The sequence below is a fragment of the Lepus europaeus genome, chromosome 15 (assembly GCF_033115175.1).
Source record: "Lepus europaeus isolate LE1 chromosome 15, mLepTim1.pri, whole genome shotgun sequence".
NCBI classification, from domain to species: domain Eukaryota; kingdom Metazoa; phylum Chordata; class Mammalia; order Lagomorpha; family Leporidae; genus Lepus; species Lepus europaeus.
In genome coordinates this window covers 4,725,590-4,745,255 of record NC_084841.1, presented here as the reverse complement: position 1 = coordinate 4,745,255, position 19,666 = coordinate 4,725,590, and the positions used below count along the sequence as shown (strand labels likewise).

General features: G+C 48.0%; 1 protein-coding gene across 1 annotated transcript in view; it reads right to left on the bottom strand.

Annotated features, from left to right (window-relative positions):
* The window catches only part of ADCY2 (adenylate cyclase 2), a 398,563-nt gene that overhangs the window by 361,562 nt on the left and 17,335 nt on the right, over positions 1 to 19,666 (bottom strand). Inside the window, exon 2 of the mRNA XM_062211805.1 lies at positions 15,422 to 15,619. Within this exon, the coding sequence (XP_062067789.1) occupies positions 15,422 to 15,619 (198 nt within the window). The remainder of the gene's footprint in view (positions 1 to 15,421; positions 15,620 to 19,666) is intronic.

Here is a 19,666-nt window from a genome sequence, read left to right as displayed (position 1 = left end):
CTTCCCTCTGTTGGTTCACTCCCCAAATGGCTGCCACGGCCAGCACTGCGCTGATCCAAAGCCAGGAGCCAGGTGCTTCTTCTTGGTCTCACATGCGGATGCAGGGGCCCAAGCACTTGGGCCATCCTCCACTGCCCTCCCGGGCCACAGCAGAGAGTTGGACTGAAAGATAATTAACCAGGACAGAATCCAGTGCCCATATGGGATGCCAGCGCCGCAGGCGGAGGATTAACCAAGTGAGCCATGGCCATGTTAAAGATACCTTTCATTTGAGGAAATGTACCAGTAACCTAAAACAGAAAATGTGCAAAGCTTTTGTGTGCTACAAAACCCTACACCTTGTTGAAATGAGGTACAATTAGTAAAACAGTGATCCCTTCCCCTCCTTGCCTGCAGTGGGTACCTAACCTGGGATAATACTGAACCACATATACTCCAGTGTTTTCCTATACACATGGTCCTGTGTATCCCCACACATAATTTATAAATGATGCATAGTAATAGATTAACAATATAGAAAAATTATAATAATATCCTGTAATAAGTTACCTAAGTTCATGAATTGCTTACTTCTGGAATTTTCCATGTACTATTTTCAGAGCAAGTTGACTGCAGATAACTGAAATCATGCAAAGCACAACTGTGGATGAGGAGGGACCACGGCTCGGCAAACTGTGCATACTCAAAGTGCACACAATTCGATGAGCTCCGACCTACGCAAACACCCATGTAACCATCACCACCAACAGCATCCTGAGGTCCAGCCCTCGCTCCCCTCATCATGCTGCCCCTCCCAACACTGGTACAATTTGATCTTCAGCAAACCTGGGCTATGCCACCTTACCCACTGAGCTACGCATCTGCATTTCCCTAATGGCATATTTTTACGAGCATATTTGTCATTCATCTGTCTCTCATGGTGAAGTGTTTTGCAAAGATTTTGCTAGGTTTTTTTTTTATTATTATTGCTTGTCTTATTATTAAGTTGTCAGAATCTGTTATATATTCTAAGTACAAGTCTTTTCAGGCATATGTTTTCTAAGTACTTATCCCAGCCTGTGGCTTGCAATGTCATTTTCATAACAGTGCCTTTGGATTATTAACGTTTCTAATTTTGGTTAAATCAAAATGACTTTTTTAAAAAATGTATTTATAAGGATTTTTTTGAAATTTGTATGTGGGGTGTTCTATTTTAAAATAGTTTTCTTATTAAAGGGTACTAAGACCTTCCCTCATGTTTCCTTCAGATGCTTAGTAGTTTTAAATCTAACACATAAGTCTTATTCATTGGCTGTAAGTTTTATATACTTAGATTATGTGAGTGAAGGGCAGAAACGTGGTTTTTTTACAAGGTCATCCAATTTTTTCCAGCAGCAAGTATCAAAAAGCTTCTACATTCTCCATTGGGTTGACATGGAACACTTTTTTTTTTAAAGGTTTATTTATTTATTTGAAAGAGTTACACAGGGAGAGGAGAGGCAGAGAGAGAGGTCTTTCATCTGCTGGTTCACTCCCCAATTGGTCACAATGGCCAGAGCTGCACTGATCCAAAGCCAAGAGACAGGAGCTTCCTCCAGGTCTCCCGCAGGTGCAGGGGCCCTAGGACTTGGCCATCTTCCACTGCTTTCCCAGGCCACGGCAGAGAGCTGGATTGGAAATGGAGCAGCCTGGTCTCAAACTGACACCCATATGGGATGCCGGCGCCACAGGCTAAGGCGTTAACCCACTGCGCCATAGCATTGGCCCCGACATGGAACACTTTCAAAAATAAACTGACCATACACGAATGATCTATCTCCAGAATCAAGTATATCCTATCGTTCTAATTGTCTATCTTTACCCAAATACCATGTTACCTTGATTACTGCAGTTTTATAGTGAATAATGAAATCTAGTAAACAAGATCATCATGCTCTTCTTCGTCAAGTTTTTGGTTTATTCTAGGTATTATTTTGTATTGCAGCATATATTTTAGAACCGGCTTGTTAATTTCTACAAAATAACCACTGGATCTTGGGTTGGGATTGCACTGAATCTCCACATGATGAATCTAGGTGAGAACTGACATGTCTTTCACTTCAAGTCTTTAGATTCATGAACAAAACCCCCCTTCAGTTAGGTCTAATTTCTCTCAGCAATGTTTCATACTTTACTTTGCTAACGAGCTCCATGCATTTCTCACATTTACTCCTAAGTATTTTGATTTGATTAAATTATTTATTAAGGGGTATTTTTCCATTTTTAACTGTGAAATCTGATGTCAAGAACACTATTTATATCTCTCAATACTATAAACTGTGACATTACTAAATCCACTTCCTATTTCTATGGTTTCATTTTCTTCTGGTCCCATAAGTTGTCAACATAGACCCACACAGTCCAATACAAAGTGATAACTTTATATTTTCTAGCAGCCACATTAAAGGTATAAAAACTAACTTCAACTATTCTGTTTCATCATGTAGTTAGTAAAAAGCATATGAATGAAAAGTTTACATTTTTTCATCCACTGTCTTCAAACGTCAGTGTTTACACATAGAACGCATCTCAGTGTAGAACCTCACATGTGAAACACTCAGCAGCCGCGTGCAGCTAGCAGCTATCACAACGGACAATCGACCTCTCAATCTGTAACCCAGATGGCTCTCATTTCCCTGTTTTTGCGCAGTTTAGCATGTCCCCTGTGATGCTGAACAGAAGCAGTGAGCGAGATCATCCTTATTGTATCCCGAGTCTTAGGTGACAGTGTTCAGCTGTGAACTTTTAAGCTTTTTGCAGCTGAACCACATCAGTCTGAGGTGGTTCTCGGTGCCTCGGAGGGTGAGCGGTGTTTGCTCGGAGAGTTCAATGTTGCAAATGTTTTCTCGGCATCTGCTGAAATGGATGGGCTCTGCTGAACACTTGTTAAGGTGCTAAGTCACATAACTGATTTTTTAAATATTAAATCAACTATGTTAAGAAAATTTCATACTCTATTTTATATACCATATATATGTATATATATGTATGTATATTCAAGGGGACTTCAAAAAGTCCATGGAAAAATGAAATTAAAGATTATTTTAGCACAACAGCCCAATCCATGCCCGCAAGTGTGGTTTAAAAAGTTCACAGAAATAGTATTATGAAAAACATTTCAAATTTTCCAAAATTTTTAAATTTTATATAGTAATCTAGTTTCCTATGAATTTTTGAAGTACTCATGTATGTGTGTGTTGCTACATTTTGTTAATCTGTCAATGGATTTGGATTAAATTTTGTTTAGAATTTCTCTATATTCAAGGAAGAGATTGGTCTACAGTGTGCTTTCCTTGGAATATCTCTGCACCTGCTGACAGCATCCTGGTAGTGTCACAACATGGATCAGAAAGTGTTCCTGTTTCATGTAGGAACATTTAGGGAGCATTGGGGTTACTTGACCCTCAAGTTTTGATCCTTAAATTTCACCAGGAAATCCATGTGAGCCTGGAGCTCTCTTTGTTGGAGGAGAGTGAACTGTCTACTCAAAGTATTTGGATTATCTGTTTCTTCTTGATTTTTGCTAGTTTCCTTTCCAAGAAATTGGTTCATTTTATGTAAACTGCAGAATTTATTGAAAAAAGGTGTTCATAATATTCCCATATCACACTTTCAAAGTCAGCAGGACAAGATATCCCCAACAGTGATCACTTTGTAATCTGTCTCTGCTCTCTCTCAGTCTAGCTAGAATTTCATCAATTTTATTGCACCTCTCAATCAACTTTGGTTGCATTGATTATTATTTTTTGTTTACAATTTCATTGTTTTCTGCTTTTAATTTCCTTTCTTATGCTAATCTGCATTTCTTTTCTAATTTCTTATGGTGGAAGCCCAAGTTCGTTATTTGAGCCTTTCTTTTTTTTAGCGTCAACACTGAATGCTATCAATTTGCCTCTGTAGCCCAGCTTTTGGTGCGTCCCACAAATTGTGATACGTCCTGGTATGTTAACTTCATTGACTTTGACATGCTTTCTAATTTCCCTCATATTTCCTCTGGGATTCACAGGTTATTCGGAAGTACGCTGTTCAGTTTCTAATTATTTCTTGCCTTTCCAGATTTCTTTGTTATTCACCTCTAACTGAAGTCCATCAAGGCCAAAGAACACACTTTGTGTGATGACAGTCCTTTCAAACACACTGAGATTTTATGGCCTGGAATATGGCCTATCTTGGTAAATAGTCCACACGCACTTGAAAGAACCCATATTCTGCACTGTTAGGTGGGGTGTTCTGCAAACATCAGTTAGGTGAACTTGGAGTACTTTCCAAATAGCCTGTATTTATTTCTTATTGACCCATCAGTTATTGAGATGAAATCTGTCAGTAAAACTGGGGATTATTACATCATGTATTTTGCATGTCTTTTATTAGAGGCAGGAGAATTTGCGGTGGGCGGGCCCTGGACTGTGCCGGCTCCCCTGTCATCTTAGCATCCCTGTACTCGCTCTCGCAGGCTCTGCGGGAGGCCCTGGCCTTGGTGCCTTCCTCCCGGGACCCAGCTGAGCACCACTGGGAGGCAGTGTGGGCAGAGAGTTCTTCACCTCCACAGGCCCCTCCCCTCCCCAGTACTCTGACCTCAGAATTCCAGCACCTTTGCCTTCCAATTCCCCAGACTGTTTCTTTGACTCAGTGAGATTGCTGGGCCATCTCAGAGGTCACCCCTCTCTTGCCATCCTCAAGAAGGTCAATTTCCTGCAGTACCCTTTGCCCAGTGTCTTAAAATCACAGGTCACATATGGATAGGACTTCAAAAACTTGTGTAAAGTGAATTAAAGAAAGCTTATTTTTATGCAAAAAATCTGAAATCCATGCATAGTTTTTAGTAATACATGTTCAATGTTCCACAAACATTTTGACAGCCCTTCATATTTGGTCCTGTTTTTCAGTTAGGGTGGAGACCAAACCCGGCACCTCCTACTTCACCTAGTTGGGATGTGGACATTCAAAACACTACCTACTTCGGGATGAAATCATCACATCCCTGGTATTCAAAAACTAGTCATTAATTTACGTTTTGGATTTATTGAGTGATAAAACAGCTTGCGGCAAATAATTAAATGAACCCTCAGGAGCTAGAGCTTACCTTTAAAATAAAAAACTGAATGAAAGCAAGCAAGTGAAAACGATCATAAGGCTTGTGTCACAGCACCAAGACGTGACTTTGGTGAAAGGACTCCACCTTTGCTTAGAACAGTGTTGTTGTCAGCAAACCACTGAAGGCTGGGGAGAAGCAAGGACGCATTCGGAGGGAGCACGGCCCTGGCCTCACACTGAGTCCGGGAGGGTCAGCGTGTGCCGCTGGAAGTCCACCACTCTGAGGGTGGACACTACCATGCATGGGACACCACAGCCGCAAAGCAGCTGACGCAGGGCCCTCGCTCAGCTCGGCCCGCTGGGCAGGGCTCGTCTCCTAAACGCCACGTCCCTGTGCACTGGGCACAACCTGTAGAGAAGTCAAAAGGAAGCCGACTTCCAAGTGCCTTCCAGAGGCGGCATCCGGGGCCAGCGGCTCCAGGCCTCATCAGGGAGGTCTGTGCAGGCAACAGCAGGGTCTCCACCTTCCTGGTGGTGAAGCTAAGATCCGGACCCGACTACAAGCTCACAAACTCCATTCCAAGACTGCTAAGGCTCTTGCTTGTGTTCCTTCCAGAATCCATGTTGCACCTTCATCCCCAATGCGACAGCGCTCGGAGGTGGGGCCTTGGGGAGGGAACGGGGCCTTAAGAACTCCCGCATGAAGGCAGCTTTCTCATAAAAGGATCTGGCCCTCTCTCTCTTCTCCTCGGGATGACATGGCATCCACCCCTCTCTGCCCCTGCAACTTCTCCCAGGTGAGGATCCGGCAAGAATCACCCCCTCAGAAGAAGAGCCACACCTTCCCCAGGCCCGGGACCCCCCTGTGCCTCACTGTGCCCCAGGCCCGGGACCCCCCCCCCCCACCGTGCCACACTGTGCCCCAGGCCCAGGACCCTCCCCCATGCCACACCTTCTCCAGGCCCGGGACCACCCCCCCCGTGCCACACCTTCTCCAGGCCCGGGACCCCCCCCCCCCCATGCCACACTGTGCCCCAGGCCCGGGACCACCCCCCCGTGCCACACTGTGCCCCAGGCCCAGGACCCTCCCCCGTGCCACACCTTCTCCAGGCCCGGGACCCCCCCTTCCCTGTGCCACACCGCGGGCTTTGAGCCTTAAGAGCTGTGAAGCATGAACCACCCCATCAATCACCCGATCTGCAATGTTTCATCACAGCAGCAGGACAGAGGTTGGAAAAGAAAGGCACCCACCTCTAACCTCAGGCAGATGTTGTATTCTGGTCACCCCCGCAACCGAGATGGGGAAGGCAGGTTCTGCTTGGCCAGAGTGTTTAAAAGTACTCAAAAGAACACATAGGCCTCCTGCCACGCCTTCCCTCTCCTGCAACACTTCCCCAGGGTCCGCACCCTCCCTCTGGGTTCATCACACTTTCTGTGGCTGCAGGTTGGACGTGTGGGGTTTGTAAGCCTGAGCATGCAAAGCCCAGGCGGGAGGGAGCTGATGGGGTAGCTGACAAGACAATCACACCAGTTCATTTGCACGCTCAGCTTCTGTTAACATCTGAATCCATCCCACAGATGAGAACGCTAGGGTTTCGATGAGAAACACCCTAAGGAGGCACTGCACAAGTAGGGGGAAAGAAGCGACCGCGTGATGCTGAGCATCGCCTCCAGCTGGAGACAAGCGGGGTGCTCGCTCCCCTCCGTGCAGGGTAGGGACTGGGCTTGGAGGCTTGGAGGCGTGTCTTTTGCTCCTGCCTCTGAGTAGGGTGCAGACGACATTAACAGCTGCTGAGAAAAGGAAATTTGAAATACAGAATACCAGAGAAGTGAAGGCAGGTGTTGCTTAGCAACTCTTAGTCGGAAATGACTTAGACTCCAGATTTATTTCTCCTGAGAAGTCGCCGCTCTTGCCTGGCGTCTGGAGTTCACTTCCTCTAACCTGGTCACTCCTTGCCCCCGTGCGCAAGCACACACACACATAGCCCTGAGCCGACGGAGACAGAGCTGTGGTAGCCGCCCATTCTCCTAAGTATCTTTCCTGGACTGTAACAGAGCAGTAGCTCAGATTCCACGCAAGAGGAGTTGGATTCCAGGACAAACACAGCCTTTACAGAATCACTTGGGGACAACGTAACACATGAACAGGAGGGTCACAAGCCCAGGAAACACTCTTGCCACCTTGCAATATCTCAGCTCTCTCAGGAAAGCACCACCGACTCCAGACCACTGTCACGAAGCCGCCTTCTGCCACTGCGTCGGTGTTCCTGCCATGTTCCTCCACACGTCCTGAGAGCTGCACACGCAGGACTCGTGCTCTACCACCATGAGCAGAACTGTGCAGGCTGGGAGGGAGGCCACAGGCAGCACCCAGCGCAGGCCCCACGGGGAGAGGCTGGACACCGCCCTGCCAGCACCCTCTACAACTGACAGGGTTTTCTACAGGGAAGAACTGGGCCGATTACAGCACATAGGAGTTCAGACAGACCCAGAGAGGAAACCGGCATAAAGGGGTGAAATTTTAAGGACTCTATGTATAGCAAATTTGTTTATGGAGCAGTGAAATTTTGGCCTCAATATAAAAGAAACAAATTCCCCCAAAATGTTACTGTATATACTACACACAGATACAAACATACATGTATACATAAACACATACACACGTGTGTTTATATATGTGTACACACACACACACGTAAGCAGATTCTTGCGCAGCAGTGCCGGGTTTCTGGCCCTCTGAAGGGAACCTCTCTGGACAGTTCCCTCCCCAACACAGAAGTGGTTCAGACAGAACAATCCGGAGTTCCCAACGGTGCTCTGTCCCTACCACAGAGCAATCACCCAGGCACATACGCAGGGGAGGGAGCCGCGCCCAAGCCGCGCCCTAGGAACAGTTAAATTAAGATGTCAGTCTACAGGACTGGGCCGGTGCTCCTGCTGACAAAGCACAGGGTGGAGAACAAAGAGGCTGCAGAGCTGCTGTTCTAGAAACATCCACGGAAGAGTCAACTCTGGCAGCAGCATATCTAGGAAGGCCCAAGAGAGGGTCTTGATGAGCCCCAGCTCGCTGAGCAGCCCGGGGTGATTTTCACCAGTCTGGCTGTGACCCGGCCACGGGGAGGACTCAGAAACACCATCACTGCCCCAACAGCCAGAAATGTGAGGGGACCTGAGGCCGACTGTGTCCTGGAAGCTCACATCTCATCAACACATGCTTTGCAATAAAGGTAAAAATAGTTGTTGCAAACGAAAGTAGTCTTTGACTACTTTTTCATTTCATCAGGCTTGTACTTCTCATTGAGTTCAAAATGCCCCCGCAAAATGGCCCTGGCACGGACAGCTGGCATGGATGTGTCCCCAGGTGCCAGGACTCCTCCAGTGGCTTTTGCTGCCTTTCCTTCCTGCCCCAGGTTCTTCCAGCAGTGCGCACCATTCCAAGTAACTGCACTAAAGGAAAACCAAACCAATCCTGCACCACTTCCAAGCTAAAAGAGGTCTTTACTTTCTTTCATTTTCATCCATTTTCCATAAAGAAAGATGTTTGCACATTGATTCCCATTTTGTTTTAAAAAAAATAAAACCCACATTTGCACATGCTGAATATGCTCAATGTTTGACAGCTTTTCAAGTTTTTATAGCACAAAGAAAGTCTCTTCTCTCTGGAGCAAACCGGTAGCCTTTTGAGTCAGTGGTGGTTTAACAAAGCTACACGATCACTTCAAGGTGGTCTCCGGCCAAGGCTGAAATGGGGGTGTCAGGAAGGGAACTTCTATTTAACTCTACTCGATGAGCTCTTAGTAGAGGAGACACACAGAGAAATGGAGTTACAGGCAAAAGGGCTGGGCTGTCTTATCTACACACGTGACCATCCCCAGCCCGGTGCGTGCTATGTAGGAGAGGTCTTTAGAAGGATCAGTCACATGTATTATGGAAACACTAAGGTGCAGATTTCAAACACCAGAACCGCCGTGCGGTTTCAGAAGTGCTGTCACTCCTCCTGCCCTTTGACCTCTGGCACAGCGTCCTCCTCTCAAAACAGCAGCTGTCGAGAGGGGTCCTAAGTCAGTCGTTCTCTGCTCAGATGAAATGGATCCAATCTCGCCAGCAGGTTGTTAAATAACAGATCACAGGAAAGCTTCGGCTTCACAAAGTGAACAGAAGAGGGTTCAAGAACGTATCCAGCAAAAAGGAGCACAAATAAGTCCTACCCTAACAGACAGGCAGGGGTAACACAACACACACACCACACACATGCACATGCACACATGTGCACACACACCACATATACATACACACATGTACACACACACACCCCTAATGTTCTGCTTCTTTGCATAGTAATATGATGGGGCAAGTTACTTTCTCTTTATATTCATGAGTAGGATTTTAATTCAACATGACCTGGACCCGTGAGAAGATCTCTAATTCCTGATAGACACTTGCTGAAAAGACCTCAGAACTCCCAGGGCACATGTATCACTTCAACGTGGATTTGGAGTTTGAGAGCAAGGCCAACACCAGTCACGGAATGAGAGAAGAGAGAGAATTAGAGCAACCGGGCACAGACCCAAGTGTCTGTCCTGCTACATGAGGATCACAAGGAGCAGCATCTCTCCTGCCTGTGTCCCCCAAAAACATACGCTCAAGCCCTAGCCCCCAGTACAAGTGAAGTTTGGAAGCTGGGTCGTTAAAGATGTAATTAAGTCAAGATGAGGACATTAAGAAGACCATAATCCACAGCGCTGGTACCCTAATGAGGAGAGGGGAGACATAGACAGTACACACAGCAAGACACCAGGAGAAGGTGGAGGCAGAGACTGATGAGCCAGGTCTACCAGGTAAGAGGTGCCAAGGCCTGCAGGCAACACGTAGAAACCAGAAGACGCACGGAGGGCTCCTCCCCTAGAGCTTTCGCAGGATGCGGGTTGCATGATACTTTGCTCCAACAACAGCCCTAGGACACGGTTCCCACATCCACCTGTGGGACAAGTCACCGCTCTTCTGAAAGCAGTGGCCTGCTTCCAACCAGCACATGTTCTTCTTTCCAGTCTCCTCTCCCCTCCTGGTTCCCCTGGTTGGTCCCTTGGTGATTCTGAGAACAGAATTCTTTCTAGACACCCTTTGTCAAGGTTGATGAAGCCCCTTCTGGAAGAACTATCCAGGTGTCTATATCCAAGACACCCCCCACCCCCCGCCACCGTCTCCATTCCATTATAGCAGTTGTGCGTAGGGATCCATCATTGCTGTGCTGAGCGTTCGGGGCCAAAGAAGAGATGCATCCATACATCGCCACGGAGTTCTGAGAAACAAAAATCTTGCTGTTCCTGGACCTCACAGGACAGACAGAACATCTTACCTTCTTCTCTACTAACTGTGAGCTTAAGATGACTCTCAAGTGTCTTTAAATCATTCAGAAAAAAAAAAGACAAAACACAACCACAGCATTGCCTTCCTGGCCTCTTTATCTGTTCCATCAGCAAGGCAGTGGAAACAACTTCCATGTAGATGCGAATGCGGTCCCTAAACAGCCAGAGCCAGGACCTCCGCAGCTTACAGCTGGGCCTTTGCTGAGAGTTTGGGAGCCACCAACAGGATAAATTTTAAAATATTTCTCATCCAGGAGGCAACTGTGTGGAACTGGAATCAGCAGGGTTGGTGCCAGCAGCACACGGTAGGTGGGATTAACATCACAGTGTCGGGACGATCCCACTCGCAGTCGGGGTTTGCAAAGGTTTTGGTCCCTTTACCACTTTCCTTATTTCACCAACCTCCAAGTTTGTTCCACTTGCTGAGGAGTTAGGGGCTGTCTCTAAAAGGCATCGTGGAGGGGCACAGTCCTACTACCCAGGACTTCTCAAAACCAGGGTTTCTAACAGTTAGGACTAGAGACTTAAGGTACAGGCTGTCCATCCTTGGCACCTGCCCACCGGATGACAACAGCAACAGCCCCACCCAGGCTGTGACAAATCAAAGATGTGTCCAGACATGGCCAACTCCAGACAAGAACCAACGGTCTCATGAGTAGGAGCTGACCTCTCAAGTCAGACTCCTCAGTGCATCTCTCTCCGACTCACCAGAAGCTTGGCCATGGGCAGAGTGCATCACACCATCTCTAACTCTGTTTCTGCACCCACAGAGCTGGGGTAGGAAGGTGCCCAGTATGTGGGGATTGGATGGAGTTAAGGAAAGTGCTCAGGGTCCAGACCACGTACCTGCTGGCTGACTACTATCTCTGTTTCGTTTGCTGCTCTAGAGATGTCCATGACCACGAGCTACCCTTCAACCACCATTCAGTGAAGACTTAACTTGACCCAAAGAGTGGTCTGGCCTTGCCATGAGCGGCTGAGAAGTTATCTCATCTCTTGCAACGTGAGGTCTCATAAGAGTACCTCTGTTTGCCTGGGGTTTAGTGAATGCACAGCCCAAATGTGATTTGTGAAGGGGTCTCATGGCCCCCCAGCATCAGTGCTGCCTCAAGAGGACAGTTTGTGACTGAGCCCCAGTAAAAACTCTGGACACCAAGAGCTTCTAGGGTTGATAGTGCTCCATGCCAACTGCCACACATCACTGTCAGGGGCATAGTACTGTCCATGACTCCCAGAGAGAGCACAATGGGAGTCCATCAGTGATTTCCCTATACCCTTCCCTGGGCTTATGTTCATTTGGGCTTCCCATGTAACAACCCATAACCCAAAGCAGATCAGCTCTCATGAGTTCTTTGTGCTCTATCAGCAAAATATCCAACCTGAAGGTAGTTGTGGGCACCAGCCCCGGACGTAGTACCAGAAGCAAGTGTGGTCCACAAGGGCTGTTCTGGCTACCTGTGCAGAGGTCACTCCTGTACTACTTCCCAACAACACTGGGTACAGTGAATCTACCATGAAACCTCTGGATGACTTATGGTCATGAGGAGCCTACATCTATGCTGCCCCTATTAAAAGGTGCGGGATAGAAGATGTTGGGTTAATGTTACACATTTCCATGTAAATCTGCATTCCCTTTGAAGGAGACAGGGAAGGCAGAGTTTCAAGCTCCAGTAAAGGAAAAGGGCTCAAAGGGACCCTCCTATGACAAGGGGTGGAGCAGGCTACAGGGCAAGGCAGGCACCTGCCACAGCTCCCAGCTCAGGATCAGTGGCCAAAAACAGCTGCAACCATGAAGCCCAACCATGGCCTTTCCTGAGCATTGTGCCCAGGTCAGAGGAATGAGTAGACACAGCTATGCTCAAGGAGAATCCCAGGCCACCGGCAGAGTTGGCCAACCCACAAGATCAAAAAGGGCACAACAGGGCACTTGGCTGGACTTCCACGCAGAAGCCAGACCTTTGGAAAAAACAACCATACAATGGCTGGGGCTATGTGCAGGGGCAGAGGGAAAAACACTCCAATTCAAGAGCAGCCAGAAACACAAATATCAGAGTACACGGGGAGCACCCGTGCCAAGAAACCTGGCCAGGAAATTCAACATCTGACGGAAATCAGTCTTGAGAAAGTGGAAGTAAAGTGACTATGAAATAAGCATGTTTAAGATCCTTCAAGAGACTTTTATAAGCAGATAGATAGCATCAATAAAATCAAAATGCACGTTATAAAATCAAAATAGCTAAGAACAGAACAAGCGGATACAATGAATATCAACAGTAAGAAAGCTAGAGATTGGACAAAGTATGCTTACTACTGTGGCTTGGGTGTGGTCTGAGTGTCCCCCATGGGTCCACTGTGACTACAGGTGTAGTTCCTAGGGCAGTAGGAGGTCAATGTAGCCTTGGGGAGCAGGGGCCTGGTGGGAGGTCCCTGGCTCTCTGCAAGTATGTTCTCAGAAAGCAGTCCTCATGCGACCCCTCGATTTCTTCAGAGAGGGTTGTTATCAAAGCATGAGCCTGGTCTCTCCCCTCTCTGCTCCTGGCTGCTGGCCCTGTGCTGCTATCCACGGCACAGGGATGTGGCCAAGGGACAGCAATTCCCAAGCCCACGCCATGCAGTCCGCACTTGGAAACTCCAAAACTGTGAGCTAACCCCTTCGTAAGTAGTCTATGTCTGGTCTTTCATTGAACGCGTCAAAAGCTGAGTGATTCGGCCATCCGTTAACAAACTCATCAAACAAGCAGTTATTGGCTACATCCTGGTGGACAGCTTCTCCTGAGTGTGAGGTTATGATACTAGAAAGGGAGACAATCGGTAAACAGAGAGGGCAGTGTGACATCACTGGAGGTGCTCTAAGTCCCCGTGGTGCGATGGGAAAACCGAAGGAGGCTGATGGATGCTGCCTGTTCGTCAGGGAAAGACATGTAAGCTGTGGAAGAAGATTCTGGACACACAGGAGGACCTCGTTTGGATGAACTAGGTCATTTCATTAGATGGAAAGACTCAACACAAATTTTAAAATGCTTGGGAATTTTAAAAGAAATTTTAATTACTTTTATTTATTTGAAAGGTACAAGGAGAGAAAGAGAAAAAGAAAGAGATCTCTCATCAACAGCTGGAATTGAGGCTGAAGCCAGGAGCAGGAACTCAATCTAGGTCTCCCTTGAAGGTGATAGTCTCTCAGGAACTGGGTTATCAACACATGTTTTATAATATCTTTTTATTAATTCCTGTGCTTTATCATTCAAAGCAAAAGTTCAGAGATTCAATATAAACTAAGCCAAGATCAAAATGGACTTTTCATTGAAAATGACAAATTGATTCTGTAACATTGAAAAGCAAGCAAATAAGACTGAGCAGAAGATAAACAGAGAACAGAGGTATTTGTCTTTCCAGAGGGCAAGGCTCCTAATAGAGCTGTGACATGAAAACCGGGTGCATCAGAGCCAGAAGTGACTCGTCGGTCCGCACCATGGGGCAGCTGATGGCTCTGTTTACGCTACCTGTGAATGGGCATGAAGCCAGGAGGGTGCTCGGGCTCCCGTGCACTGCAGACAGTTGGGGAAAACAGGAGCTCGGGGGTGAAGAAGGGAACCAGGAACTGTGACGAGACAGGAGCTGGCCGGAGCAAGGGGGCGTGTGGGGGAAGGCTGGAGCCACCCAGTACAATGGTGCCATATTGGGGCCAGAATGAGTTGTGTTCACTCAGCCCAGCCCTCACCCTCTCCGGAAGAAATTGAGGTTCAGCTGAGGTCAGGCAACCACTTACTGATGGACCACACTGGAAAGCTCACCTTGGCACCCAGCCAGAATTTGTCCCAGCTGTTGGCATAAGATAACATTCCGTCCCTGGGCTCGGCACGTGAGCCTTCTATCTGCTCCTCACTTCCCTGCTGGCCTCTCAATTCTCCCCCTGCTCTGGTCTCTCCACAGTGGATTCTGCCTGCCCATTTCTTCATCCTGCCCCTCTCTCATCCCTGGGTCTTTGTGTGTTTGCCAACCCTGCAGGTGGCTCCCATGGCAGCCCAATCCACCCTGTCCCTGGACAGTTACACAATCCCATTGCTTCAACAACAAGCTCTAAGCTAAGAAGAGCTCATGGATGCCAATCTCCTATGCCTTCAATCAGCTGTCACACAGGCAGACACGGAGGAAACACGCAAGTGGCAGCACCAAGAGAGACAGATGCATCTGTTAGACCACGCTCTAACGCTGTGATGGGGGCATTTTCTAAGCTGGTAGCATCACCAGCTGCAAAGGGAAGCAAGAGGCTCTCAACAGGTATATGAAGCAATCCTCTTGATGGGATGTGGTCATGAGAATAGAAAATCCATGTCACCCAGAGTTTGTTTCTAGCAGCACAAAGATTCTCGTAACTGAACACAAATTCAAGGGTAACAACCAGCGCTTGGAGAGAAGAACATGGTTAAGACTCGGCTCCCAGAATGATTCTGCAGGCACAGGAAAACTAGAGGGGACTTGTGAGACACAACAGTCACCAAGACTGCAGTGCGAGGTTAGCAGTAGAAGCTCATTTCTCCAAATGAGCGGCAACACGAGGCCCAGGTCAGAGCTCTGGCGCCAGCAGGGCTGACTTTTGGGTATTGAGGCAGCACCAACATGGCAGTTTGAGACATCTGTCCCACAGCATGCAGGCCACAGTTAATAATAGTGAATTGTATACTTCAAAACTGCTAGGAGTATATTGTAAATGTTCTCGCCAAAACAAATCATATGCAGTTGAGGTGTTGGACACATTAGCTTGATTTAATCTTTCTGCAATGTAGACACACATCAAAACATCACAAATATATACAAATTATTTCTGCCAATTAAAATAAAGTTAAAAATATATACTTGTTTGAAGAAAGATTTTTTTTCTCCCAGTTATAGGTCTCCTGTTTACAGTTTAGGGCCAAGTTTACAGAACAAAGTATGTCACAAATCACAGCACGGGAAGGAAATAGTAAAAAAAAAAAAAAAAAAAAACTGTATTCACTCCTTACCTGGTCCCAGGGAGAGACGGTGCCTCCAAAGCACATGAACAAGAACCCCATGGCCACCAGGCAGATCCATATCACCAAGGAGAAGAGGCGGAGCAGCTTCTTAAACACGGCCTCCACGCACACCAGGATGAAGATGGCAAAGAAAATCGCCAGGGCGGTGGGGACTGTGATTAAAAACGCCACGTGGTCCTCCACTTCCTAAGGAGAGGAAGGAAAACATTGAGAAGTTACAACCAACACACACTGGGAGACCAGTGCCTCAGGTGCTTACAATGTTACCACCACTCAACAATGTCAAAATATCTCAGGTTTAAGAACTATATCAAAAGTCAGTTACAACTTTTTTTTTTTTTTGACAGGCAGAGTGGACAGTGAGAGAGAGAGACAGAGAGAAAGGTCTTCCTTTTTGCCGTTGGTTCACCCTCCAATGGCCGCCGCGGCTGGCATGCTGCAGCCGGCACACCGCGCTGATCCGAAGCCAGGAGCCAGGTGCTTCTCCTGGTCTCCCATGCGCGTGCAGGGCCCAAGGACTTGGGCCATCCTCCATTGCACTTCCGGGCCACAGCAGAGAGCTGGCCTGGAAGAGGGGCAATCAGGACAGAATCTGGCGCTCCGACCAGGACTAGAACCCAGTGTGCCAGCGCCACTAGGTGGAGGATTAGCCTGTTGAGCCATGGTGCAGGCCCAATGGTTACAACTTTTAAAAATGTATCTTCATACTAAACAACCATGATTTTCTTTTCTGCAGGGATAATCCCACATTGGCTACTTCAATGACCCAAAGCACTTTTCCATTGTATTCACATTTGCCCTGGTCCATGGAGAAATGTATCTCACTCAGAAGTGAACCCAAGCAAAGCAGAGGCAAGGCAGTCACGCTAGAAGGTAAGACAACCACCTTCCCAGACTGTATCACAGGATCTGGCCTAGGAAATCAAGCCCTTCTAATGGATTTGAAATAGTTCGTGAAAAAATACGTTTTTCAAACTATTTCAGCCTCTGAAGTGACGGCTTTAATTTTAATGCATGGCCATTAATATTTTAATAGAATCAGAGGTTAATAGAAAAGGGTCGGAAAATGCTAAATATAGAAGATGAGGGAGAGGGAAGCGCTCAGGAGAGCTTGCTGTTTGCTTTTTTACCTCCCCCACCTCTCCAGGGCTCCAACAGCAAAGAGAAAATAAGCATTTACGTTCATCCTCCTACTAATGCATTTTTCTGAATTCATTTTTGCATGCTAACACTCACTTTCTATTTCTCTCTTTCTAGCCACAAAAAAGGCACCTGCTTTCAGTCTGCACAATTTCAGCACCAAGCAATGGACAGCACATCTCCTTTGACCACAGAAGCACAGGTTACAGGTTACCCGCAGAGCTGGGGGAGGTGTCGGTTGACAATTGCAAGCACTTAAGACACTGGGGGAGGGGGGCAGCGCTGTGGCACAGTGGGGTTAACGCCCTGGCTTGAAGCGCTGGCATCCCATATGGGCACCAGTTCGAGTCCTGGCTGCTCCACTTCTGATCCAGCTCTCTGCTATGGCCTGGGAAAGCAGTAGAAGATGGCCCAAGTGCTTGGGCCCCTGCATCTGCCGGGGAAACCTGCAAGAAGCTCCTGGCTCCTGGCTTCAGATCAGCACAGCTCCAGCCGTTGTGGCCATCTGGGGAGTGAACCAGCGGATGGAAAACCTCTCTCTCTGTCTCTTCATCTCTCTGTAACTCTTTCAAATAAGTATTTTTTTTTTAGACAGGCAGAGTGGACAGAGAGAGAGAGAGAGAGAGAGAGAGAAAGGTCTTCCTTTTGCCGTTGGTTCACCCTCCAATGGCCGCCGCGGCCGGTGCACTGCGGCCAGCGCACCGTGCTGATCCGATGGCAGGAGCCAGGTGCTTATCCTGGTCTCCCACGGGGTGCAGGGCCCAAGCACCTGGGCCATCCTCCAATGCACTCCCTGGCCACAGCAGAGAGCTGGCCTGGAAGAGGGGCAACCGGGACAGAATCTGGCGCCCGGACCGGAACTAGAACCCAGTGTGCTGGCGCCGCAAGGTGGAGGATTAGCCTATTGAGCCGCAGCGCTGGCCTGTGTGTGTGTGTATGTATATATATATATATATATATTTTTTTTTTTTAAAAAGACACTACTTGGAATACCCACATTCCATAGCAGAGTGTCTGGGCCCAAGTATCAGTTCTTCTCCCAATTCTAGCTTCTTGCCAATGTGCACCCTGGGAGGCAGTGGATAACTCAAGTATTTGGTTCTCTGTCTCTTACATGGGAGACAGGGATTAAGTCTGGGCTCCTGGCTTCAGTTTGGTTCACCTCTGACTGTTGCAGGCATTTGGAGAGTGAACCAGGGAATAGATGATCCCTGTCTCTGTCTCTACTGCTGTCTCACTGCATTTCAAAGAAAAGGGGTCGGGGGGTGTGGTAAGGGGGAAGCATGGATTGAGTCTGTAGCTAGTGCGAAGTCCTTTGCTGGAAACTTGTTGTGAGCACAATGAAACACAGTAGGCGTGATGAGGCCTTTAACCCTCACCTATGTATGTGCAGTTACTGAAACATTCATAGAGGCTAAATTGGAAAACCCAGTTGCCCAGGACACTAAAAACTCCAACTGACATTTCAGAATAAATCCGGGACTTCAGGAGCAGCTGTCTTCCAAATACTAGAATCTGGTGACCTCTGACCTTTCCTGCTGGGCACAGGGTCCGCTCTGCTCCATCAGCAGCCCTGACTTCGTGCCAGAGACAGCTGCACACAGCTACCGAGGAATGAAGCACAAAGGGAGATGGGAAGCTGAGCAGCTCAGCCAACAACCACGTGGCGTCCAGGCTACCACTGTTGGGAAAGAGCTGAGATCCAGGCCACCCCTCAGATGACTTCATTTCCCTTCCCCTCACAACTGCATGTGCATTAAATGACCCCTGGGAAGAGACGCACAAGAGCAGCAGATGCTAGGAAGTGCGATTTTCTGTGCTAAGAAACCTCACTTATTGAAACATCTTTCACCATTACAGCAACCCCACCGGGACTCCAGCATTAGCACCACTCTGGCTGGGAGAACCGAGGCATGGAGGAGGGCTGCCACGTGCTGTGGCGCTGACGAGGCACACAGCCTGGGGGCCCGCCCTCACCCAGGGGCCCATCCGAGCACGTGTGCCCCAGAACCAGCAGAAAACAGGAGGCTCAGAGGCCTCCGTCCCTCCCTCCATTGCTATTTCTGCCCACGATGACAAGCGCAAGTTGTTATTCTGCCCCTCAGTCCATGTTGCAGTCATCACCATGGGCATCAGGGCCCCAGCAGCCCCCAAGCGCTCCTTGCACTCAGAACCATGAACGGATGTCCGTGTGGGGCAGGACGGAGCCACCTGAGGAATTCACCGTACACGCGTGGGGCCACGAACACAGATTGTATCGTTAACTTCCCTCAGTGAAGTACTGGAGCTGAGGGTGGAAAACTCGTCTCAGTAACCAGGGACGTTGTTTTCCCAGGGTGACTTTTCATGCTCTTCACTAACCCAGTGGAGGAGCAATTATTAACTTTGCCAGTTCCTGTTTCTCCAGGGAGACTGGACATGGGTGTGATCATGTGCTTGACCGCAATGGGAAAAGAAATTGCTACAGATACAGAAAGATGGTGGTACAGCCCTTCCAGGAGGCAGGCGACAAAGCGAATGACGCTATGAGCTTCTGCTGCACCCCCTGTTTGAAAACACTGACCTGGAGAGGGTGTTCAGTGCAGCAGTTAAGACCCAGCTTGGGACCCCCCCATCCGCTATCCGAGTGCCTGGGTTCGAGTCCCATCGCTGCTGACAATTCCATCTTCCTGCTAAATGCAAGCTCTGGGAGGCAGCAGGGATGGCTCAAGTATTGGGGTGCCTGCCACCCACATGGGAGACCCAGCTAAGTTCCCAGCTCCTGGCTTTGACCTGCCCCAGCCCTGGCTGTTGCAGGCATTTGGGGAGTAAAGCAGAGGAGGGGAACTCTCTCAAACACACCCTATGCTCTCAAATAAATAAATTAGATCTTTAAAAATCAAATAAAAAGATGGATCTATAATAAGACTAAGGCCCAGTGTATTATCTTGCTGGATACAGCAAATGAAACGAGCTTGCTTTCGGTTTTAAATATTGGAATGTCTTTCAATTCTCAGATCAGGTCACAGAGAAGCAATCTGCCTGGGCTGCAGGCAGCTTCTCCATTAGTCACAGTGGGCACAGTCCCTGGGATCCACAGTCCTCCCAGGGAAC